General features: G+C 42.3%; 1 protein-coding gene and 1 long non-coding RNA gene across 13 annotated transcripts in view; one reads left to right on the top strand and one right to left on the bottom strand.

Moving 5' to 3' along the window:
- LOC138749384 (cadherin-20-like) overlaps positions 1-26,250 on the bottom strand; it is a 262,479-nt gene that overhangs the window by 72,646 nt on the left and 163,583 nt on the right. For 3 of the 8 annotated variants that reach the window (XM_069910637.1, XM_069910629.1, XM_069910668.1), the window contains 4 exons: positions 18,545-18,633; positions 16,995-17,421; positions 8,026-8,320; positions 1,748-1,867 (listed from right to left, as the gene is read on the bottom strand). In XM_069910637.1, the coding sequence (XP_069766738.1) occupies positions 1,748-1,867; positions 8,026-8,320; positions 16,995-17,198 (619 nt within the window). In that variant the 5' untranslated portion in view covers positions 17,199-17,421; positions 18,545-18,633. Of the gene's footprint in view, positions 1-1,747; positions 1,868-8,025; positions 8,321-14,149; positions 14,351-16,994; positions 17,422-18,544; positions 18,634-26,250 lie in introns of those variants that run through there. The other 5 variants (XM_069910651.1, XM_069910646.1, XM_069910660.1 and 2 more) reach the window with 3 other exon arrangements.
- The window catches only part of LOC138749406 (uncharacterized), a 137,184-nt gene continuing 117,302 nt past the window's right edge, over positions 6,369-26,250 (top strand). For all 5 annotated transcript variants that reach the window (XR_011348618.1, XR_011348614.1, XR_011348612.1 and 2 more), the window contains exons 1-2: positions 6,369-6,436; positions 18,877-18,988. This is a non-coding gene — a long non-coding RNA (uncharacterized lncRNA). The remainder of the gene's footprint in view (positions 6,437-18,876; positions 18,989-26,250) is intronic.

Genomic DNA, 26,250 nt, shown 5'->3' with positions numbered 1-26,250 from the left:
TAGATTAGTTAATAGTGATGTTAAAGTGTGATCCTGTTTAAAGATAATTAAAAGCAACTTTTGTTTAAGTAACCATTTATCTTGGTGAATATCTCTTGCTGCTGGGCTTGTAACAGTGGTGATCTCATTGACATATACAACATTCTTTTGCGGATAGATGGAATAGATGTAAGGCTGATGTTTCTCCTGGCTGGGATATACAGATTATGGCCATAGTCTCATAATTAGGTATCAGCCTTTCAAGAGCCAGATGAAGAGACATTTTTATCCCCTTAGGAAATTGTCACTCTTTGGAATTCTTTATTCAAGTAGCAGTTCAGTTGCTGAGAATGTTGAAAACCGAGATCAATAGATTTTTGGATATGAAAGAAATTAAAGAGAAAGGGGTTGCTGCAGGAAGATGTCACTGACAAGAAGATCTCATCGAACAGCGGAGTAGTCGCAAAGAGGAGAATGGCCTATTGCTGCTGTTCTCATATTCTGTGCTACGCAAATTTAAAAGCCGCTTGCAATGATTGTAATCGCGACATGCTGAGAATTTTAAGAACTTGCTCCAAATCAATGACTAGTATTATGATTTCAGATAGGTTTTCTATAGGGAAATCTGACAACAGTGTTTTGTAAAGATTGCAGTTGAAGTTCTTACTCTACAGGCATCTTTCTCAACCAGCATTAGAATGACTTGCACCATTGTTTTAATGTCAAAAAATGACATGGAACAATTTCCAGTTTTTGAATTCTTGTAATGATCTTGATGGTTACATTTTGTCTCCTTGTTTCTCTGGCATCTTGGGTTTTCTTCATTATTTCCAAAGGAGATTTTTATGTTGCAAGGAATACAGGCAGTCATAAAGAGGGTTATATAATTTTAAATGATTTGTATCTACAGTAATTTTTTATTTTGAAATGTTTCTTGTGCGTTCGAGGCTTTTGTGAAATTTTAATAACTTTAAGTGTACCAAAAAATATTTTATCTTTAATAATTTTAATGCTTCTTCATGCCACATGCAGCTTTGACAGATAGCAGAGCTGAGTACTTGGCGTTGCATTCTGGAAAAATACTTCCCTGCAGTTTCCTGGGCTGGGCTTGTTCTGGCCCATCCACATTACCTAGTTACATCACTCAAAGCTCATGATGAGGTTTTAGAACCTTCTTGACCTGCAGGTTCTTCTTGAAGAATACAGGAACAGAAAACCGATGACTCCACAGTGAATATGGGTAGCTGGCCTTGCTCTGCAAAATCCAGGTCAGTGCATTGGTCCTTTAATGGGAGGAGAGGAGGTCAGATCAGGAATTTGACAGCTTACAAACATCCCGGCAGAGGAAACCAATTCTATGTTTCTCCTCCTGGTCTTCTCAGTTGGTTGTGGTTATGAGATTCTACTCACCATCATACAAGACCCATCTGACAGTCTGATACCTGACTAGTGGCTGGCCTAATTGAGAATTCTTACCATCTCCGACGGTTTCATACGTGCATTTCATCGGCAGTTAGGCTCACAGTTTGTGACTCCACTGTGGATGCTTGGTTGCCAAGTATGTATGGTAGAATACTGCTTCCCCTAAACAGATGCAGGTCCCCTGTGTTATGGTACTTTATCATATTTTAATGTGCATAATCTTCCAGTACAGAGCACCATTCAGTCCGGCACATCTGTTCTGGTGCTTTGAGAGAGGGATTCAATCCAAGAAGCCATTTGTGCACTTGTACAGTAAACCCCGCATGAATCCTGAGTCGTGGCTTACCTGTTCTTGCTTCCACTGAGAAGTATGGTTGTCCCTGAAGAATGCTGTAAACCACGCGTGCACTGTTTCCATATGTGGGATCATCAGCATCAGTTGCTGTGAGTTGTATTACTGATGCACCTAGAGAGGGAAAAGACAAGCCTGACTTTCTTGCATTCAAAACTGAATAATGTGCACAGTGGGATTTTTTTTAAATAGTTTCAGGAGTTTAAGACATTTTTGGTGGCCCCTCCATAAATCTTCGTCCGCGAAGCCAAGCCAAAGATCATGTCAAACTGGCGGTGGCGATTTGTTAACCTGTTTATATTTTCCCCTCAAGTTTGCTCTCTCGAATTCACTCTCACAGAGCAGAAAAGTCATCCTTGCTTTGTCTAAATCTTTGCAGAATGCAAAGTCTGCACGCATATTTGGAAAAGGAAGTTCACTGACCCCACTTAGTTATGCAGCTTAATATTCGTGGTATGTGAAAACTTTTTAATCAATTGATGTTAACAGGGATTTGATCACAAAAGCTGTGTGGAAAATCACAGACAGATAGATTTATCTCTGACAAGAGCTGCAAGAATTTGCATTTATGAAATCAGTTAAAATTATTTCAGGGAACTTATTTCCTAAGCATCAGGTTTCAGCAATTAGTACATGTAACTATCTTAAGGAGTCTGAATTGATGCAAGAGCTTTACAAGTGTTAATTGCAGCAAACCAAGATTAGGGACATTTTAGCCTGGGACCAAAACCACCTTTCCCACCTGGAAGGACAAGGACAGCAGTCACATGGCCCTCACCATTCCTTCACTGTTGATGGGTTTAAAAACCTGGAACTCTCCAGCAAAATTATTGTGGGAGTATCTTCAATACAAATGTTTAAGAGATCAGAGATGGCATGATATCCTCGACTTGCCATTTAACCCCATGTCTCCTGATGGAGTTAAGAGCATTAAAGTATTTGTGGTGAGTGTTAGTGTGGTATATTGGAACATTAGGCAGAATATAAATGATGTGCATGACTCTACTCAGAGATGGATTAAAATACTTTAATCCAATCTGCAAGGTCCTCAGGCAGTCCTTCCTGATGAAGAAGTGACTGACATACTTCTTCCAGTCTAGTTCCTACCTTGTCCCTACAGTTCTAGAATTCATCTTTTTTTTCCTCTCTCAAATCGCAACCATCGCCTCCCATTTGAAAAGTACCTTTTGTCATTTGCTTGCCTTGGCCCCTGCTACTTGTGTCATTCAATCATTCTTGGTCTCACCCTATCTCACACCATTCCTATTACACCTTCTCTGCCTGCTCCATAATCCATAGCTTCAATCTAATTTCATTTCCAAATTTGCCCAGTGTAGAGCGCGTCGAGAGAATCAAAGGCTTGTAGATCCAAACAAAGGCTTTTACTAACTAGAAGACTCGAGCATATCACATGTCAACCAGTCCAGAATGACCTGGTCTGGCTAGGAGCAACCCTTTAAGACCAGCCAGTAGGTGTGGCTATGCTCTCAGCCAATCATAGTCATCCTACACTACAATCTATACATATACACATTGGTGATAGAATCTATACCATCACATTCACCCCTTCTTTGAGAACTGGCCCTGGGGTGGATGGAGGGCTGTAAAAAAAACAAAAAAAAAGAAAGAAAAGGCCCAGTGGAAGTTAGAGGCTGTACTGGTCAGGGGGCCTGACCATCCAGTGTGACCACCGTGGGGCCGGGATTGGGGTCGCTGGAGTGGGGTCACTGGAGTCGTGTCACTGGCAGGCTCATCAGGTGCAGCCACTGCTTCACTCAATTCCCCAACGGCGTTGTTGACAGTCTGGGCTGAGCTGGTGGGGTGGTGCTGGTCCCTCTGTTCAAGCACGTGACCTGGGGGAGAAGGATTTGTGGGGAGGTTGGGTTGGAAGCACTGCTGGGACTGATCTGGCTTGGGCTAGGTCCCTTACCGAGACTTTTTCCTCCCACCCATCCGGGTACTCAAGGTAGGCAATAATGCAGGTTCAAATGGAGCAGAGTCACTTGGTCAACCAAGGGGGTCGTTCTTTGAGTACTGGACGTGGCGTCGCAAGAGGACTGGCTCAGGAACTGTGAGCCATGCCGGTATGGTTGTTCCCGATTTAGATTTCTTTGGGGAAAGAGAACATCCTTTCGTGAGGGGTGGCATTGGTTGCGGTGCATAGGAGGGAAGTGGATGGAGTGTAGGGCACTAGTGAGCACGTCTTGCCAGCGAGAGGTGGGGAGACCTTTGGACTGGAGGGCAAGCGTAACCGTTTTCCAGACGGTGGGATTCTCTCTTTTGACCTGCCCATTACCGCGTGGGTTATAGCTGGTAGTCCTGCTTGAAGCAAAACCATGCTCCAAAAGGTACTGCTGCAGCTCCGTACTCGTAAATGAGGACCCCCTGTCACTGTGGATGTAACTGGGGTATCCGAAGATGGTGAAGATGTTGTGCAGGGCCTCTATGATTGAGGAGGCGGTTACGTCCGAGCAGGGCACAGCGAACGGGAAGCGGGAGTACTCGTCGATGGCCGTAAGGATGTAGATATTACGGTTGGTTGACGGTAGGGCCCCCTTGAAGTCCACGCTGAGATGCTCAAAGGGGTAGGTGGCTTTGATGACATGGGTGTTCTCCGGACGGAAGAAGTTGGGCTTGCACTCTGCGCACACCGGGCAGGCTCGGGTCATGGAGCAAATCTCCTCGACCGTATAGGGCAGGTTGCGAGCTTTGACAAAGTGCGCAAACCTAGTGACCCCTGGATGACAGAGCTCCTTGTGGAGTCTCTGTAGCCTGTCCAGATGTATGTTGGCGCAAGTCCCCCTGGAGAGCACATCTGGTGGGTTGTTGAGTTTACTAGCCTGATACAGTATGTCATAATTAAAGGTGGAGAGTTTGATTCTCCACTTGGCGATTTTGTCATTCTTGATCTCATCTCGCTGGGTATTGCTAAACATGAATGAGACTGCGTGTTGGTTGGTCAGCAGTGTAAAGCACCTGCCAGTGAGGTAGTGTCTCCAATGACTTACTGCTTCGACTATGGCCTGAGCCGCCTCCTCGACAGAGGAGTGTCAGCTCTCAGAACCCTAGAGGGTTCTGGAGAAGAAGGCTTCCGGCCGGCCGGCCTGGTTCAAAGTGGCTGCCAGTGCAAAGTCAGACACATCGGTCTTGACTTGGAACGGGATGGACTCGTCGATGGTGTGCAGCGTTGCAGCAGTGATGTCTGATTTGATGTGATTGAAGGCCACTCTGGCTTCGGTTGACAAGGGGAAGGAGGTGGTCTTGATGAGTGGCCGTGCCTTGTCGGCATAGTGTGGAACTCATTGGGCATAGTAGGAGAAAAAGCCCAGGCAGCGTCTGAGTGCCTTCTGGGTGTGGGGTGGGGGGGGTGTGGTCTGGGTCTGGCATTACCACCCCGTTCTCCACCGCGCAACCTAGAATTGTGAGCCGAGTGGTCCGGAAGACACATTTGTTGAAATTGTAGGTCAAATTCAGCCAAATTGCAGTCTGAAAAAATTTCTCGAGGTTGGCATCGTGATCCTCCGTGTCATGGCCGCAGATGGTGACATTGTCCAGAAAAGGGAAAGTAGCAGTCAGCCCGTTCTAGTCCACCATCCGGTCCATTTCCCGCTGGAAGACGCGATGCCATTCGTGGCCCCAAAGGGTACCCTGAGGAATTGATACTGCCAGCCATTCCCTTCGAAAGGCCGTGAAAGGTCGGTCTTCTCGGCGGATCGGGAGCTGGCGATAGGCTGAACGTAAGTCAATGATGGAGAACACACGGTTTTGGGCGATCTGATTCACCACATCTGTGATCTGTGGAAAGGGGTACGTATCCAGAAGCGTGAAGCAGTTGATTGTCTGGCTGTAGTCAACCACCATCCATGGATTCTTCCCATTTTTAACAACAACCACCACCTGGGCCCTCCAGGGACTCGAGCTTGGTTCGATAACGCCCTCATCCAGCAGTATGCGCACCTCACTTGTGATAAATTTCCTGTGTTCTTAACTATATTGCCGGCTTTTGGTGGCCACAAGCTTCCAGCCAGGGGTCAGGGTTGCGAAGAGTGCTGGCGGAACAATTCGGAGGGTGAAGAGGCTACAGGTGAGGCCCCGGGGCGTGGGGACGGGTGCCTCGGGCTTCTGCTGGCAGGAGGCTTCTGCGGTGGAGTGGTTACAGAGGGTGGAGCGTGATGCCCCCCAAAGTGCAGGGAAACGGTTCAGAACTGGCACTGAAAGTCCAGTCCCAGCAGCACAGGGGCTGCACAGTTGGGGAAAGACTAATAGTTTGAAGTGTGTGAACGTGATGCTCTGGACTTTCAGGGTCACCATGCAATACCCCTTTACCCCAGTTGAGTGTGATCTGGTCGCCAATTAAATCCTCTGGGTAGTGGGGAGAATAGCCAGTCCACAACAGTGGGCCAGATCTGGCGGATAAAACTGTCAGTTGACCCCGAGTCAAATAAGCAATTTGTATAGTGTCCATACACTTTAATCAGTTCCATTGCTTTTGTGAGGGGATGGGGGCAGTCCTGGTCTAGGGTTACTGATGCAGTGACTTGTATTGGGGACAGTGGAGTCCTATGTGATGACGTCATGCAATGTGTGCATGGTGACATCACAGAAACAGTCAGGCCGGAGCAGTCAGTGTCGAAGAGTTGGTGCTGCTGCCTGCAGCCTGCTGGGGGTGTCAGCCAGCCAATGGTAAGTGCTGGGGTCGTTGCTTGCTGTTGGCGGTGGGGCGATCAGTCAGGTGGTTGTCATCGGTCATGATGGTGGGTACCGCATCGGTAGCGTCAGTTGCGGCGGCGTGTCCCTGGTCAGCAGCGTCAGTAGTGGTGGTGGGTACTGGGTCGGTAGCATCTGTTGCGGCGGCGGGTACTTGGTCGGCTTCCTCGGTGGTGGTGGGTCCTCGGTTGGCAGCGTCTGTAGCAGCGGTGGGTGTGGTGTGTTCTAGGTCGGCAGTGTCAGTAGCAGTGGCGGTGGCAGGCTTAGCGGTGATGGTGGTGGTGGGCTCAGCGGTGATGGTGGCGGCCGTTGAAGTCGGGGCTGTGGCCTGGTTAGATGTTGCTTCGTGAGGGAGGGTGAAGCAGGCCAACGTCATTGCGGCAAGGGTGGGTTGTACCTTCCGCGCTCAGTGTCTGCCCTGTGATATCAGGCGCTGCCACACAGTGGAGCCCTCGCTCTCATTGGACGAGAGCTCTGAGGAAGAAAGGTTTGAATGGGAGGGTGGCAGTTTGGCTTCACACGAGGCACTGTGTTTGATGGTGGCCATTTTGGAGGGACAGACTACAGCAAAATGGCTGTTTTTACGGCACTTCTGGCACCTGGCTTTTCTCGCCGGGCACTGGGACCTGCTGTGTTTGTCCCTCCCGCAGAAATAACACTTCGGGGTCGCATCAGGCAGTGTAGCGGCAGCCAACAGGCCATCAGTGTGCCAGGGGTTAGTAGGGTTGAGGGATGGGATCCTACTCACATCAGAGAGTGGAGTCCAGCCCAGAGAGTACATGTCCATACTTAAGACTGCATCCTCCATTATCTCTGTGATCTAGATCACGTCCTCTAGGATTTTTTCCCCCGTGTTCTAGCAGGCACTGCCTCACCTCATTCAATCGAACCCCGGCCACATAGGCATCCCGTATGAGATTGTCTGTGGTCTCCACAGCAGTCTGTCTGTGCAGGCACAGACCCTGCCCATTGCCCTTAGTGCTTGAATACAAGCTCTACAGGACTCACCGGGCTGTTGCCTCCTTGTCGCTTGTTTGTACTGACCATAGACCCTGTTAATAAAATTGTAGAGCGCGTTGAGAGAATCAAAGGCTTGTAGATCCAAACAAAGGCTTTTATTAACTAGAGTATTACATGTAGGTCGACCAGTCCAGAATGACCTGGTCTGGCTAGAAGCAACCCTTTAAGACATGCCAGTAGGTGTGGCTATGCTCTCAGCCAATCACAGTCATCCTACACTACAATCTATACATATACACATTGGTGATAGAATCTGTACTATCACACCCAGATACAAGGTGAAAGGTCATTGAACAGGAATGTTAACTGCCACTTTCTTCACAAATCCTGCCTGGTCTGATGAGTAATTCTATTACATTATCATATAAATGATATTGGCTGAGTTAAATTGTACAAATTACCCTGGCTATCTCTCTTACATTTTTGAGGGACCCAATTTACTGAGTGTTATGTGCCAGGAGTGCTTGAGATTATGTAAAAACTAGCAGGAGTGCTCTAAATCCAGCACTTTCTTTTCAAGAAATTGTTGCAAGAATGATTCTTACCTATCGGGGACATTTCAGGAACGCTGGCTATGTAAGGTCCATCGAGAAATTTTGGTTCATTGTCATTGATATCCTGGATCTTTATGATGAATTCTGACTCTGGCTCCATTGGTCTAGCAGTCCATCTATCTAAGGCTTGTGCACGCAGAGTATATTGAGATTTCTCTTCCCGATCCAATCTCTGCACTGCATGAATGTCTCCAGTGCTGTCATCAATAGTGAAAACCGTACCTGCTCCATCACCAGAAAGGATATATCTGACAGACCCTTCTCCTTTGTCCATGTCTGAATGAAGCTAGAAGCACACATTGATAAATTGGTATTATTAATATGATTTATCTTACCTATTCTTTGCCTCTGCTACTTTCCTTTTGTTTTCATTATGGATAGCAGTGGAGGTTTTGGACACAAGGTTCCTAATGTTTTTATACATTGATTGGATCTCCACTTTTTTATATCTTAAAGTAGAAAAGTTCTAAAAAATCACAGGGTTTTGAATCAATCTTCTCCACTGTCTGAAGTATTGATAACTAAAAGGCACGTTTTTAAATCAATTGAGAGAAAACAATGAACTATGATCTGGAATTGTGTGAAATTATTCACTGGCAATGTTCAGAAGAGTACTGGTAAATAATGGAAGGAAAACAATTCTGAGGTTTTGAGAAAAAGCAAGGGAGTGCAATTAATTGTATAGATTTACAACAATCCTGACCTGCTGAGAACCATATAACCACTTACAGCACAGAACAGGCCAGTTCGGCCCTACTAGTCCATGCCGTAGCAAATCCCCACCCTCCTAGTCCCACTGACCAGCACCTGGTCCATACCCCTCTAGTCCCCTCCTATCCATGTAACGATCCAGTCTTTCCTTAAATGTAACCAATGATCCCGCCTCAACCACGTCTGCCGGAAGCTCATTCCACATCCCTACCACCCTCTGCGTAAAGAAACTTCCCCTCATGTTCCCTTTATAATTTTTCCCCTTCAATCTTAAACCATGTCCTCTAGTTTGAATCTCCCCCTTTCTTAATTGAAAAAGCCTATCCACATTTACTCTGTCTGTCCCTTTTAAAATCTTAAACACCTCTATCAAGTCCCCTCTCAATCTTCTACGCTCCAGAGAAAAAAGCCCCAGCCTGCACAACCTTTCCCTGTAACTCAGACCCTGAAATCCTGTCAACATTCTTGTGAACCTTCTCTGTACTCTCTCTATTTTGTTTATATCTTTCCAATTAATTTGGTGACCAAAACTGTATTAGTACTCCAAATTTGGCCTCACCAATGCCTTGTACAATTTCATCTTAACCTCCCTACTCTTGAATTCAGTACTCCGATTTATGAAGGCCAACATTCCAAATGCCTTCTTCACCACACCATCTACCTGAGTATCAGCCTTGAGGGTACTATTTACCATAACTCCTAAATCCCTTTGTTGCTCTGCACTCCTCAATTGTCTATCATTCAATGTATATGACCTATTTAAATTTGCCTTTCCAAAATGCAGCACCTCACATTTATCTGTATTAAATTCCATCAGCCATTTCTCAACCCACACCTCCAGCCTTGCTAAATCACCTTTTAATCTACGGTAATCTACCTCACTGTCCACAACACCACCAATCTTTGTGTTATTTGCAAACTTGCTTATCCAATTTTCTACCCCTACATCCAGATCGTTAATATATATAACAAACAATAGTGGACCCAGGACCGAACCCTGAGGAACTCCACTAGTCACCGGCCTCCAATTGGACAAACAATTTTCTACCACTACTCTCTGACACCTTCCATCCAACCACTGCTGAATCCATTTCACTACCTCCTTATTTATACCTAATGTCTCCACCTTTTTTCCTAACCTCCTGTGGGGAACTTTGTCAAAAGCTTTACTAAAGTCCAAATAGACAACATCCACAGCTTTCCCTTCATCAATCTTTTTTGTAACCCCCTCGAAGAACTCAATCAGGTTTGTCAAGCATGATCTACCCCTGACAAAACCATGCTGATTTCTCCCTATCAATCCTTGTACCTCCAAACATTTGTAAATAGCATCCCTCAGAACACTTTCCATCAACTTGCCCACCACAGACGTCAGACTTACAGGCCTATAATTCCCAGGTTTGCATTTGGACCCTTTCTTAAACAGAGGAACCACATGCGCCACCCTCCAATCCTTTGGTACCACCCCCGTGGCCAGTGACATCCTAAATATCTCTGTTAATGGCCCCACTAACTCTCCACTAGCCTCCCTGAGTGTCCTAGGGAATATTTTGTCCAGTCCGGGAGATTTATCCACCTTTATCTTTTTTAACACAGCCATCACTACCTCCTCGGTTATCCTTATATGCTTCATGACCTCCCCACTATTTTTCTTTACTTCAACTGGTTCAGCATTTTTTTCCCTAGTGAATACCGAGGCAAAGAAATCATTCAAAATTTCCCCCATTTCCTCAGACTTCTCACTCAGCCTACCCTCGCTATCTACAAAGGGTCCAATTTTATCTCTCACTAATCTTTTACTTTTAATGTACTTATAGAAACCCTTTGGATTTATTTCTGCTCTGTCAGCCAAAGCCTCTTCATGCCTTTTTTGGCCTTTCTAATTTCTTTCTTAAGATTCCTTCTACACTCCTTGTAGTCCTCCTTCAAATTGTCAGCTCCCTGCTCTTTATACCTCTTGTACACCTCCCTTTTTCTCCTAACCAAATTTCCAATATTCCTCCAAAACCAAGCCTCCCTATGACTTCCAGCCTTTCCTTTGATCCAGACTGGGACATAACTACTCTGTACCCTCAAAATTTCTTTTTTGAATATCCTCTATTTTTCATTAACATCCTTACCTGAAAATATCCTGTCCCACTCAATACTCCCCAAATCCCTTCTTATTCCTACGAAATTTGCTCTTTTCCAATACAGAACCTCAACTTTAGGCCTCTCCTTGTTCTTCCTTAAAACTACCCCAAAACTAACAGAATTATGGTCACTCGACCCAATTGGTTCTCCAACGTTAATGTCTGCTACCTGACCTAGCTCATTCCCTAACAGGAGATCCAGTATTACACCATCCCGAGTCGGTTCTTCTACTAACTGATTTAGAAAACAATCCTGAACACATTTAACGAACTCCATCCCATCCAGCCCTCTAACCGTATGGGTATCCCAATCAATGTGTGGGAAGTTAAAATCTCCCATGATCACTACCCTATGATTTTCACACATATACGTTATCTCCCTACAAATTTGTTCCTCTAATTCCCTTGGCCCATTTGGTGGTCTGTAATACACCCCTATTAGCACCCTCTTGCCTCCTCCACCCCTCAATTCCACCCAAACAGCCTCATTGGTCGATCCCTCCACACCATCCTGCCACCTCACAGCAGTAATGTCCTCCCTAACAAGCAGAGCAACTCCTCCTTTTTTACCCCCTGATCTATCACATCTAAAACAAATGTATCCCGGAACATTAAGTTGCCAGTCCTGCCCCTCCTGTAGCCAGGTCTCACTAATTGCCACAATATCGTGACCCCAAGTATCTATCCATGCTCTCAGCTCATCTACCTTGTTCACTATGCTTCTTGCATTAAAATATATGCATCTCAGAGAATGACCCTCACATATATTCTCTTTTTTACCTTCTACCCTAATCTCCATCCTACCTTTCTTATCTTTTTTATTCCTAGCTAGGTGGCCATACTCCCTGGACACTGCTCTCATCCTCTGTTCCCCACCCCCCTGCCAAACTAGTTTAAACCTACCCCCACAGCTCTAGCAAATCTACTTGCCAGCACATTGGTGCCCCTCTAGTTCAAGTGGAGTCCGTCCTTCTTGTACAGGTCCGACCTTCCCCAGAAGAGATCCCAATGATCCAGAAATCTTATCTCTTGCCCCCTGCACCATCTCTTTAGCCATGCATTCATCCTCCACATCCTCCTATTTCTACCCTCACTAGCTCGTAGCACGGGCAGCAATCCAGAGATTACTACCTTGGAGGTCCTGTTTTTTAACTTCCTACCTAATTCTACATAATCCTGTTTCAGGACCTCATCCCCACTTCTAACTAAGTCATTGGTCCCCACATGGACCACGACTTCTGGCTGTTCTCCTTCCCCATGCAGAATGCTATGTACTCGATCAGAGATATCCCTGACCCTGGCACCAGGGAGGCAACATACCAGTTCCAGTATTTTCTGGTTTTAGTCATAGTGTTGTACTACAGGGTTACACATCCTGTGGCCCACTGTGTCATTGTTGACCATCAATAGACAATAGGTGCTGGAGTAGGTCATTTGGCCCATCGAGCCAGCACCGTCATTCATTCATTCGCTGATCTAACACTATCAGTAACCTGTCCCTTTTCTCCCCTGTCCACAAGAAACTTGTACAGCTCCCTTTTGAACCTATTCAGAGAACCTGCTTCTCCCACCCTCTGTGGCAAAGTATTCCACAGACCAACAACTCTCTGGGTTAAAATAAAATTCTTTTCTCATCTCTCGTCTAAAGGGACTCTCCTTTATTCTTCAACTATGGCCTCTAGTCCTAGTCTCCCTCAACATCAGGAACATGTAATCAGTTTCTATCGTGTCCAATCCCTTAATAATCTTATATACCTCTATCATGTCTCCCCTCATCCTTCTAAATTCCAACGTATACAGCCCCAGTTTACCCAACCTTTCAGCATACATTGATCCTGCTATCCCGAGAACTAACCTTGTGAATCTTCTCTGCACTCCCTCGATAGTGAGAGTGTTCTTCCTCAAATTAGGAGACCAGAACTGGATACAATACTCCAGATGTGGTCTCACCAGGGCCCTGTACAACTGCAGAAGGACATCTTTACTCCTATACTCTATTCCCCTTTTTAAGAAGGCCAACATGTCATTTGCCTTTTTCACAGCTTGTTGAACCTGCATGCTAGCTTTTAGTGACTGATGTACAAGTACACCTCGATCACATTGCACTTCCCCACTCCGTAACTTGACTTTATTTAAATAATAATCTGCCTTCTTGTTCCTGCCACCAAAGTGGATAACCTCCTATTTATCCACATTAAACTGCATCTTCCATGCATCTGCCCACTCACCTAACCTGTCCAAGTCCCCCTGCATTTTCCTGACATCCTCCTCACACTTCACTGCCACACAGTTTTGTGTCATCTGCAAATTTGCTAATGTTATTTATAATCCCCTTATCTAAATCATTAATATATATGATCAACAACTGAGGACCCACCACTGAGCCCTGTGGGATCTCACTTGTCACATCCTGCCATCCCGAAAGTGACCTGTTAATTCCTGTTCTGTTTCCTGTCTGCCAACCAATTTTCTATCTATGTCAGCACCCTACCCCCAATACCATGCTCTCTGATTTTTGCCTACTAGTCTCCTATGTGTGACCTTATCAAAAGCCTTCTGAAAGTCCAAGTACATCACATCCACTGGCTCTCCCATGTCCACCCCCTTCGTCACATCCTCAAAATTTCAGAAGATTGTTTCCCATCAGAAATCCATGCTGACTTGTAATGATACTATTATTTCTGTCTAAGTGTTCTGTTATTTCTTTTATAATAGATTCTAATATCTTCCCCATTATAGATGTCAGGCTGACCAGTCTGTAATTGTCTGTTTTTCTCTCTCCCTCTCATCTTAAAGCAGCATAACATTAGCCTCCCTCCAATCCACAGGCACTTCTCCTGAATCTAAAGAACATTGAAAAATGTTGACCAATGCATCCACAATTTCAAGAACAATCTCGTTAAGCACCTTGGGATGCAGTCCATCAGATCCTGGGGTCTTATCAGCCTTTAGTCCTTTCAATTTACTCAAGACTACGTGCTTCTGAATCTGAATTTCCATCAATTCCTGCATTACCGTTCAAATTTTTATCAATTCCTTGAATACCGCAGGACCTCCAACCCCTATCTGATCTTTACCTGTATTTTCCCTGGTGAAGACAGATCCAAAGTATCTGTTAAACTCATCAGCCATTTCCTTGCTTTGTGTAATAATTTCACCAGTTTCTGTTTTTAAGGGCCCACTTTTGGCCTTATCTAATTGTTTCCCTCTTTACATACCTAAAGAAACTTCTACTATCCCCTTTCATATTTTTGACTAGTTTACCCTCATACCTCATTTTTTCCTCCCGTATAGCTTCCTTAGTTATCTTCTGTTCCTCTTTGAAGATTTCCCAATCATCTAGCAATCCACTCTTCTTTGCTATATTATACTTCCTCTCCTTGGTCTTGATACTTTTTCTGACTTCGTTTGTCAGCCACGGTTGCCCTTTGCTCACCTTTCTTCCTCTTTGGACTGAATTGGTCCTGTACCTTCTGAAAAATGCCCAGAAATACCTGTCATTTTTGCTCCATTGTTCTCCCAGCCAGGGTATCCTTCCACTGTATTTTGGCAAGTTCCTCCCTCATGGCTGCATAATCCCCTTAATTCTTCCAACTTTCTTTCCTTCTCCCTTTCAAATTGCAAATTAAAACTCACCATATTATGGTCTCTATTACCTCATGGCTTCCCTACTTCGAGGTCCCTATCAAATTTGCATCATTACACAACAACAAATCCAGAATTGTCTTCCCCTGGTGAGGTCCATCATGAGCTGCTCTAAGAATATATCCTCACTTTCTTGCAGTTTCACACCAGCAAGATTTTTCCAGTCTACCTGCATGTTGAAATCCCCCATAACAACTGCATCATTACATTTCGGACATGCCAATCTTAACTCCTGATTTATTCTGCCTACTATATCCAAGTTATTGATTGGAGGCCTGTATATGACTCCCATTATGGTCCTCTTGCTCTTACAATTTCCCAACTCTATCCAAACTCACTCTACTCCACCTGCTTTTATGTCACTCCTTTCAAGGGACCGAAAATCATTCCTCACCAACAGTCACCCCACCCACTCTACCCACCTGTCTGTCCTTTCAATAGGACGTATACCCTGGAATATTAATTTCCCAATCCTGGCCCTCCTGCAGCCATGTCTCCATTATTCCTACAACATCATACCCTCCAATATGCAGTTAAGCCTCAAGCTTATCCATTTTATCTCTAGTACTCCATGTGTTCATGTATAATACCTTTAATCTGTTACTCCCTACATTTCCTCACCTTGTTACCTGAAGCACTTGGCCATACTCTCCGATCCCTTTCTGCTCCTTCTGCCCTATTAATTCCACTGCCTATCCAAATTTTTCCTTTTTTTTTTCTTTTCTATCCATTGCCCTATCACTCAGGTTCCCATCGCCCTGCCAAATTAGTTTAAACCATACCCAACAGCTCTATTAAACCTGCCTGCCAGGATATGGGCCCATTTTGGGTTCAGATGTAACCTGTCCTTGAAGAGATCATGGCTCCCCCAGAAGAGATCCCAATGGTCTAAGAATCTGAAGCTCTGCCTTCTGCACCAGCCCCTAAGCTGCACATTCATCCCTGATTCTTCAATTTTTGCCCCCATGCACTCAGCAGAGGTAGCAATCACTACACTGAAGGTCCTGAATCTTAGGTTCCATCCTAACTCACTATAATACCTCTTCAGGACCTTCTCACACTTTTTATCTGTCATTGGTACTCAAATGTACCAAGACATCAGGCTGCTCACCCTCTCTTCTTGAAATACTCTGGGGCCGATTTGAGATACCTCACACCCTGGCAACTGGGAGGCAACACACAATGCGGGTATATCTATCAGGCTCATAGAATCCCTTGTCTGTGCCCCTGACAGTGGAGTCCCCTATGACCACTGGATTCCTCTTCCTTCGCTTCTGCACCACAGCACCAGGCTCAGTGTCATCCTATGTCAGGTCATCCCCCTCAACAGAATTCAATACAATATACCTGTTCCTGAGAGGAATAGCCATAGGCGTGCTCTCTACTATCCTGGCATTTTTTCCCTCCCCTGAAAGTTGCCCACTTACCAAACACCTCTAGTTTAGGGGTAACTACCTCCCTTTATGTCCTATCAATGACCTCTTCACTCTCCCTAATGAGCTGCAGGTCATCAAGCTGCAACTCCATCTCCATAATTTGGTCCTTAAGGAGCTGCATCCTGGTGCATCCAGTGCAGATGTGACATTGGGGAGGGTGAAGGTCCTATCAACCACCTCCTCACTCTCCCCAACAAGCCACAGGTCGTCAAGCTGCAGTTCCAGTTCTCCAACTTGGTCTTTAAGGAACTGCATCTTGGTGGACCTGGCATAGATGTGGCCATTGGGGAGGGTAGAAGTTGCATTTGACTCCCAGAACAGAGCACTAACCCCATAGGCATGACTCTGAATTCTATATTAAACTTGTCATGATGTTTAACTTTTTCCTCACTTGCTTTCTCTGAAGCCTGTTGAGCCAAAGACTGGAAGTCCCAAGTCCCACTCCTTTGCTGCACTACTCACTCGCTGGGTTGCTCCTTGTTCCTCCCCTTCTTTTACTGGCCTCTTACCAATTAACCCTGACTGGTAAGTAACCTTTATGTACCTACTGCCCCGTTGCTCAGCCAATGTACTTCCTCTTCAAGCTCTTCATCACCCAACTAGGCCCCTGACCAGTAAGTAAGGTTTATGTACTTATTGCCCTATCGCTCAGCCAACGCACCTCCTCATCACCCAAGTGTATCATGTCTATCCAGACTCACTCCATTTGCCTGCATTAATTCCATACTTAGTACCAGTTGCTTGAATGGATTCACGATTGTAACAGGTTGTGAACTGCTACAGTTTTGCACTTACACACTGAATTTCGCTAATATCAAGGTGCTGTTGAGAAAAATATTTCACACAGCTGCCAACAATTTCAGGATTTCTGCATCTGCATGAAAATCCAGCAACTGCTGTCAGCTACACAGGGGATCTTTGACAGTTAAAAGGGGAACAGCTAATATTTTCTCACAACATCCAGGTTAAAGGTGGGCTCATTAAAAGTAGTTAATATCATTCTTTTTAACCATTGCTTTCAATATTTTGTTCTTACCTTGCCAACATATAATGGTTCTGTTCCAGTGTATTCTTCCAACACAAAAAACTGGTTCCAGACCCAACCTCTCTTCACACGATAATGCAGTATTTTATCATGTTGGCTGTTCTCCACAATGGATGCTGGCTTGACCTTCAGCACTTGCACTAAATCAACTAGACACAGAAATAGGCATGACCCCTGAATATACTTATTACCCATTATATTGTAAATTAACACTACCAATCGCTACAATAAAGGTGGGTGAAGATTAAAAGGAAAGGATCTGAGACTTAGCAATCTGTTTTTTGGAAATTAGATGTGACAGTCTTTGGTCAAATCATATCTTTATCAGATGAGGTGTTTTTTAAATCAGATCACTTGATTGCAGGAAAATATAAAGGCTTTCATCCAACAAATCCTGAAATCTTCATCAGTGCTAGATCTGCAAAGAAACCATAAAATGATTTTCAAGAATCTGCTGGGATAATGAAAAAAAGCAAACACATATTCCAAACAATACACTATATGACAGAGACCAGAAAGGATTTGAACTGAAATTCAAATAATCCATTTTAGTGTGTGTGTGTGTGTGTGTGTGTGTGTGTGTGTGTGTGTGTGTGTGTGTGTGTGTGTGTATTATATATATATATATATATATATATAAATAAAAAAAGTTGGTTCTGATGTTGGGCCAGTTTGCACCAACTCCTAGCCAGTGGTTCCATTGATAACTGCATTGTGAATACTTTTACAACAGGAAAGTTTATAAATGCTGGAGGTCAGATGACAGTACCATCTGAGTCATTCTCTTTATGGATGGCAAGAGATGGGCTCATAAAACATAACAAATGAGTTTTTACACCAACCTCTTGTATCAGATCGCACATTCTGACATATGGCACTATTCCAATACCTAAAAGAACAACCCAACTTTACTGGCATCAATGGTTTTTTAATGCAATTGCCAGATATACATTAATGATTTCAAAGAGAGAATCACCACTTGAGAAATAGTAAAAAAAAATGTTGACAGTGTGTACTGTCAGTAGCCCACCAGAGTGGTCAGTGGATGGGAGCATTAGTACCCATTCTCTGTGCCACAGCTGACACCCATGGCCTGTGCCACTTTGCACAATGATAACAGTGGCAAGGTCTTTGACAAGGTCCCATATAGTAGGCTTCTCTGCAACATGAGGATACATGAAAACCAGGCTGAAATTGAAGGGGGGGGGGGGTGGGGAAAGAGAAACCACGGTGTTTGGTATTGTATAACCTTGATAACCCTGTATGGCCCAGGGCATTGGCACACGTTAGGCACAGGCTATGCAGAGGAGAATGCAAGCTTTTTTTTGACAGCTTCTGCCTCTTGCATACCTCTCGATTTAAGTTGGGGGGAAAAAAACTTTAATTTTAGTGCTGCTCAAAACCGTAAGATTTAATATAGTACATGTCTTAGCAGTTTCAAAAAGTCAAAATCTAAGATTTAATTATATGCAAAATTACAAACATTGTACATTTGTACTTATAGCAATGTGAGAAACACAACAGACAATTTATACACTGACCGTTATATTACCATCCCTTTTTCACAAGGTTCAAAGAAGGATTAAAAAAAATCTTCAACTATGGTCTGTGTTTCTGTTTCTTTCCAATTCTGCTGAAGGAAATATTTCATTTTGATGCTGTAGCAATTTTTTAAACAGACCAAAATCTAGACAAAGTAAACTCTCTGAGTGATGCAGAACACAAGGCTGTCGTGGTGTTGCTCTTGCAGTTAAGGTACCAGCTCTGGCCAGTAATTTTTATGTGAATAACAATGATCTTTGCTTGAATAAATAGGATGTCATTATCTCAATTTTAATAAAATAACCTATTTTTGCCTTGGACATATTTACAGGAACCTGCAAGAACAAGACTCACTCTCACAAAGTCAGAAAATGAGACTTCTACTTTTTTTAACCAGCAGGATGAGATGAGAACCCTCAACTGCTGAATATGACCAACTTAAGGTTAAATGGATTTTAATTAACATACACACTTAATGATACTGCAGCATTATGAGGTCAATAACAGTAATATTGCTAATGTTCCCTGAGTTCCATTTTACTGTTGAGGTCAGTAAACACTTGCAATGTTATCACAGTTTAAGAAAAGAATACTTATCGTGTAATCACTGTGTTCAGTCCTTCTGATGATCTTTCATTCTGATTTAATAAGTAGAGAGTTTTTTTTTGCTTTTATGTCACTTTTTTTTCCTTTTTGAATATTGTGACCCAATAAGTTTTAGTGGCCAACAGAAGCTGATCATCTCATTCATTGAAGATCAGAAGACATATGACCTTGGAAAATACTGCCACAGGAAGCACAACACTGTCCTGGACTAGATGGGGATAGAAATATTTTGCCTGTTGTGTGCATTAAATACACAACAAGGTCTTTTCTGTGAATTCAACTCTGTTCCTGTATTTCATTTCCATTAAGATATATGTGTACCTTCGACCTCAGCCCCCACTGCCTTGTGCCCCGGCTCTACTTTCCACCTCTCAATGAATCATTCTCCCACTTTATCCTAATGCACAGCCTGCTCTCAGTGCAAGCCCATATAGGCTGCTGGCCACCTGTCTTCACTTTGCCTAACTTAACAAATCTAATCCAACTAGGCCATTAGTGTGATCTTTGATGGGATAAGTAAGGCAATGTTGAACAAAAAAAGGGCTGAAAATGCTGGAACAACTCAGCAGGCCAGGACGCATCCTTGGAGAGGGTCAACATTTCAGATCAACAAACTGTAATCACAGTTGGGAGAGGATAAAGCAAATGTGCTTTCAGTTGTAGGTGGCAGTGGAGGGCAAGGGGAGAGGTGGAGATAATGGGGAATGTCTGTGATAGAATGCAGACCAAAGCTGTGTCCTTTGGCAACTGAGAAGAGGGGGCAATGAACAATTTGAAGCAGAAAGGCTCTGCCATATATAGGGAAGAATTAAAGTGTGATATTCAAAGCTAAATTTAATGTTAAATCCCAATGATGATGATCTGCTAAAGAAAGAATGACTTTGTTCCTTTACCCTATGCTGTCCATTGATAGGGAGATGTAGGAAATAGAAATCAGAGTGGGAATGGTTAGGCTGAATGGAGCAATCACTAGATTGCTTGGTGTTTGGTTCCTTCAATATAGATTAAACAATTCATTCCAGGTGAGGCAATGCTAGTGGGTTAATAATTCAGTAAACTAGATTAGTGATCCAGATCTAATCTCACTGCAACAGCTGGGCAACTTAAATAGTTAAATCAACCAGTAATGGTGACCACAAAGTATAGGAGGGAAAATGCATCCAGTTCACAATGCCCTCTAGGGAATGAATGCCCTTCCTAAGTCTGGACTCCAAATGACTCTGACTTTTAACTGCCCTGAAGCTGCCTTGCAATCCACTCAGTTTAACGGTGACTGAAGAGAAAAAAAATGCCGACAGCACTACGTCTGTGAATGAATTTAAGAAAATCCTTTGACTTTTAAAGAAATTAGACAAAAGTGTATAGAACATAAAAGGAGGTTAATCTTATCTTCATGACACTTCAAGTGCAACCTCTGAATAATCATACCATTAAGTGAATTGAAGCAATTTCGAGCAGAGAGATTTGAATGTGATATTTCACCCAAATTCCTTTCACTGAGGTGTAAACCATAAAACTTGTCTTTTGCTTAAAAGCTTTTTAAAAAAGTATTGAGGTGCTGGATTTTCTTAGCCAAGATTTTTAAAATATTTAAATATTTTTTTCTTGGACAAGTTGTTGCAGGAAGTAGAAAACCAGACTAGAATTGCATCTAAGAATTTCTAAAATTATCAGATTGTATCAATAGCAATTGATTGTGTATTTTTTCATACAAAACTGTAAGTTAAAGGCACATTGAGCAAATAGTTTATTGTTAAAAAAGCAATCAGTTTTGAAACATTAACATTGAAACATGGCATTATGTATGATGCTTCATGTGGCCTTAATTTAATTCTGAGAAATGGTGTGAATCAACTTAACAATGAATAATCATATGCAGGTCTGAGCTGAACAATCCTAGAGGAGGGTGATTCATTTTGATTTTGGGATAAATAGGCTAACATCAGATCAGTTCTTTTATCAGCTCATTGCCTCAGTATCACAAAGAAAGACTTGCATTTATACAGGGAGTGCATAGGGCTTTAACACTGCGAAGGACAAATATATTCATCCTTTATTTGGATGAAAGTCAATGTGTACTCCAACAACCTCACTAGATTATTAGGGAATGGGCTGCAGATCTGTAAAACTGGGCTCCCACCCCCACATGCCTGGGCAATCTACTAAATTTAGATATACTTTTCAGAATCTCTGGATGTCTGAAAGTGGCTAACTGCCAGTGAAATACTGTTTTGATGCGTAGTCAGTGTCGTAACTAAGTAAACATGGCAGTTTATCTGTGAACAGTGGGCTCCCATATACAGCAATGAGAATATGTCCAATAATCTGTTTAGTGTTCCTGAATAACAGATGAATATTGGTCAGGATACCTATGGAATATTTTGGATCTGCCTGAGAGAGTATTGAGACCTTAGCTTGATTTGGTTTGGTATCTCATTTATTTCCCTATCCTTCGATTTCCCCGAATGTCCATAAATGAGTTGATCACAGCCATGAATCTAGCCAGCAAATTAACAACTGCAACTCTCTCAGGTAGAAAATTCTATCATTTTAGAGCCAATTAAGCAAATAAATTTCTCTACATTTCAGTCCTATGCTCCAAGTCTCTGTCACAACAGCATTTATCTTGTCAATTCCCCCCCAGATTTTCATGATCTCCTTATATTTTTCTAAATTACAGTGTGCATCAGCTGGTTTTATTTGATCTCTCTTGATATGATACCTTCCTTGTCTTGGGAACCCTTCCAGCATTGACTTCATGCAGGTATATCCTCTCTGAGCTATAAAGAACAAAACTGCAACTTTTATTCCAGGTGTGTCCTTGCCTTAACACAATGCCATTTCAGAAAGATTTCCCTATTCTTTAACTGCAATGTCCTTGTAATGAAGATTAAATGAGGCAGATGATGCAGGAACTTCTGTTCCGATTTTGAATTAATGAATGGAAATTTACACCTCCAAACGGAGGTGGGATTCAATGCCCACCTAAAGAGTACTGATCCTGAATCAGTGCATTTCACAAATGCGCTGCAGAAACTCAGCTCAGGTAGCATCTACAGGATGTAAAGGGCAACCAACCTTTCAGGGCTGGGTAAAGGTTACCCTTTACTTCCTATGGATGCTGCAGGACTTGCTGAGTTTCTCCAGTACATGTGAGTATTGCACTTGACCCCAGTATCTGCATATTTTCTTGTTTAACTGTTCCTGAATCAGGCAGTGGCCTTCATGAGCTGCAGACCAGATTCAGTTCAGATAGTTAGCTTTGAGGTTCCTCAACTGCTTTACTTTATAAAACACTTTGCTGGTCCTGTCAAAACAACAACCTAGATTTATATGCACCTTCAATGCAGCAAAAGATTCCAAGCTGTTTCATAGTAGCCCTATCAAATAAAATTTGACATTGAGCTGCAAAAAGAGAATGAAGTGAAAGAGGTAAAGTGACAAAAAGTGTACTTACTTTGAATAATCAATACTCTTATTTGGAAGATTAGCAAACTTGATATGTTATCCCAACTTTAGTTTGTGAATCTAATTGGATTTTATTAAATAAATAGGACAGGAATTTGAAAACAAATTGTAGAACTTTGGTTGATTTAGAGAATATATCTAACAAATAACCTAACCCATTCTAATTCTGACTTAATTGGAGGTGTAGTTTAATGTTTTCCTTGGAAATGTGTCAAACAAACTCTTTTTTGGAAGGGAGGTGAACGTGTTTGTTAACAAGATGTTATTCATACAGCATTTCAAATTGATTTGGTGATTGCTAAAGAAATGGTTCAATGAGTATTTTTGCTGGAGAATTTACAAATTCTTTCAAAGTATGCAAGACTATTATTACCATTAAGTAAATGAGATCCAGGATGTCAATGGTTACATTCTGTGAAAATTAAAATTTCTGCATCAGCATCTCATAACCAGACAGCAATGCTGATCTCAAGAAGGATATTTTCTCAGAGGTTGAGTTGCTTTTGTTAAGGTCAATTCACTTTAGCCTGAGACCTCAGCGAGCTCGGCAGAAATTTTCTTGTTGCTTTTTGTTGTTGCCTTATTCAATGAAGCTTATTATTCACTCACTGTGCACAAAACATCTCTATCTGCATGGGCTTGAGTTTGAACTGCCTTTGCTTCAGCAAATCACAATTGGATCAATTGGTTATTGCTGACTGCTTCAGAACAGAGACCTATATGGATGAGTCATCATAGCAAAAGAAACCAAGGCAAAGTCCACCTCACCAGAACCCCCTCCTCAATTTATGTACAGCAAAGCACTTTATCTTCCTCGTTTCTGATGAACATGGATAAAAGCATGACCAGTTAGTCAATGGACAATTAGCTATGATTCACAGACTTTTCATGCACAATCTTGGCATCGTCTAAGCACTGCTTTTGTGCTCTGCTTTATATCCTTACCTAATGTGTCACTTTATAAGAAATGTTTCTGTAAATGCAAAACAAGAAATAACTTGGCCAACTATCTCGGCAATAGCCAGTCTTCATTTGGCTTATGCAGCATACCCACCAGAACCTTAAGGACGTAAAATGTTTCTGATATTCTCTGGATTACAAATGGACTGCATTTAAAATTTTAAAAAAATATTTGAATAGTTTACCATGATCAAAAATTTAACAGCAATGATAATCAACATGTGAAATGAATATGCACGATTCTCTACTTCTGGAACTGATCTCTCTGAGGGAAACTGATGCAATTGATACAGTTAATCACACAGGAGGCACAGGACCCATGCACATCAGAATCATGTCTGGAATTCCCCCAAGAAAATGTTGGCAATACTTGCTAAGCACAAGTTAAAATTAGTGAGTAAATAACTCAGCAATTATTGGTCTAGAAAATATATTCCATAAACTGCAGACCACCTCAAGTTGTTAGATAATGTATATATATTCAATAGTAGCCTCATAAAAACACAACTGACTTTCAATCTCCATTTTTAATTAATAATGTACTGCATTTGTGCCATTAAAACAAATTTACTGCAGAAATTAGGACTTGTAAAGATGAGATTTCTATTTTTGCAATGTCACAACCTTGAAGGTTCAGAGAGAGAATTTTATAGCCTTTTTCTTGTAAACCTAAGTGATTGCATTACTGGACAAATTACCAGGGGCCCAGGACATTTGCAGTTACAAATATGAATCACATCTTGGTAATAAGAGAATTTGAATTCAAAAAATAATCTGGAAGATGAAAATCAAGTACCAGTCATGGTGATCATGGAAGTACTAAATGCTGTAAAATGCTATCTGCTTGTCTGGTGTCTGAAGTGAAGAAAATATGCCATCTTTACATTAAATGTACTTGAAATGTCGGGCCACAATTTGGTTGACTCTTAACAGCCCTGTGAAATTACAGGAAGAATATGGAGGTTTTGGCAGGAACACAGAAGAAATTTACAAGGATGCTGGTCTCATTCTTAAATCACAAACTTACTCTTGCCACAATTTTTTGCTTAAAAAAGGCTTGTATAAAAGATATAGAGATTTTAAAAACATAAGACAGTCTTATTTAAGAAATTCTGGACCATAACTGCACAACATTCTTCATATTTGTTCCAAAAGCAAAATAATCAACACTGAATCTGAAAGGCAATTTGTAAATACTACTTTGGGGAAAAAAAGTGAAAAGCTTTTTTATGACTGGAAGCTAAGAAATCATGCAGACAATGTTGTACATTGGATTTTCTGTGTGGCTTAGTTGGCAGTCCTCTTGCCTGTGAGTCAAAGTTAGAAATTGAAGTTAACTCAAGCATAAATATCTAGGCTGACCTCCTGTGTAGAACTGAAGAGATGTTATACTATCACCTTTGTAATAGCCTCCCATCCACCTATTACCTCTTCCCTGATAGCCTTCAATCCCCCTCTTTCCCATTCCTCCATCCTCTCCTCCTGTTATTCCCCTCCCCCTATCTTTTTGTTAAGGGGGTCTATCCATTTGTCCACATTCCTGAAGAAGGGCTGAGGCTTAAAATGTTGCCTGCGTTTTACTTCCCATGGATGCTGCATGACTTGCTGTGTTTCTCCAGCACTAGACCCCAGCATCAGCAAGTTTTCTTGTTTAACACTATCACCTGTGTTGCCTTTCAGGTGAGATGTTGCATGAAAGCCCAATTCACTCTTTCAGCTGGATATATGAGATTGAAGGATGCTGCTGTACTTTAGAGTGCAGAGAGTTATCCTCAACATCTTGGCCAATATTTAGCCTTGAATTAACATTTCCAAAACCGATTGCATAATTATTACCATTGCATTGATTTCAGGACTTTGTACAAATTGGCTGCCACATTTCCTGTGTAATAACTGGAGTTACACTTCAAATGTACTTCAGCAGATGTGTCGCACTTCAATCTTTTCTGAAATGCGAGGCTTTTTTATTACCTTTATTTGTTTTTAAATGTTTACTCCATTTAATACAAATAAATTAGAAAATGGCATAAAATAAGGAGCAGAGGAAAGCTTTATTACTATAATTATTTCATTTACAGTAGTCATTTCCAACTATTTTTAAATGCTTCATGTGGTGTTGATTCAGGCTGTCCAAACAACTGTAGAGAAGTCACCTACATACCTTGAACACAAGGAGGCACCAACTTGCTTTTCTTTTTAAACACAAAATTTTGTAAATAACATATTTCTTCACATCCTTTGGAATATTCTACTTTTAAACTTTCCAGATTCCTTTTACAAGTTTCCTATGCCCTTTTTCTTATAATTTTTAAAAATAATTTTATGTGGAATTTTATAAAATTTGGAACAATCTGTTGATAAGATTTCACAACCTTCAAGCAGTGCAGGAAAGCAAATCTTGCAAAATTCTGAAGGGATATAATACACCAATTTCTGCTCTTTCCTATCTGGAATGAGCACTTTCATTTTTGAGTCTTTAGACTGGCGTCCACTTACACTTCAGGCTTCAACACAGAAACCCAACCCACGCTTCTTTGGAACACTTGTAGGCTTTCCGGCAAGGGGTTGAACTGAGATTCTGCTTAACCATGCTCAAATTAAAAAAAAACATGAACCTTTCAAGGAAAGGCTTGGAGGTGTTGACATTGTTTATACATCCAGATCAACACTG

This window comes from Narcine bancroftii, chromosome 1 (genome assembly GCF_036971445.1).
Source record: "Narcine bancroftii isolate sNarBan1 chromosome 1, sNarBan1.hap1, whole genome shotgun sequence".
In the NCBI taxonomy this organism is placed as follows: domain Eukaryota; kingdom Metazoa; phylum Chordata; class Chondrichthyes; order Torpediniformes; family Narcinidae; genus Narcine; species Narcine bancroftii.
The sequence above is the reverse complement of the archived record's forward strand: the minus strand, read 5'-3'. Positions and strand labels throughout refer to the sequence as shown.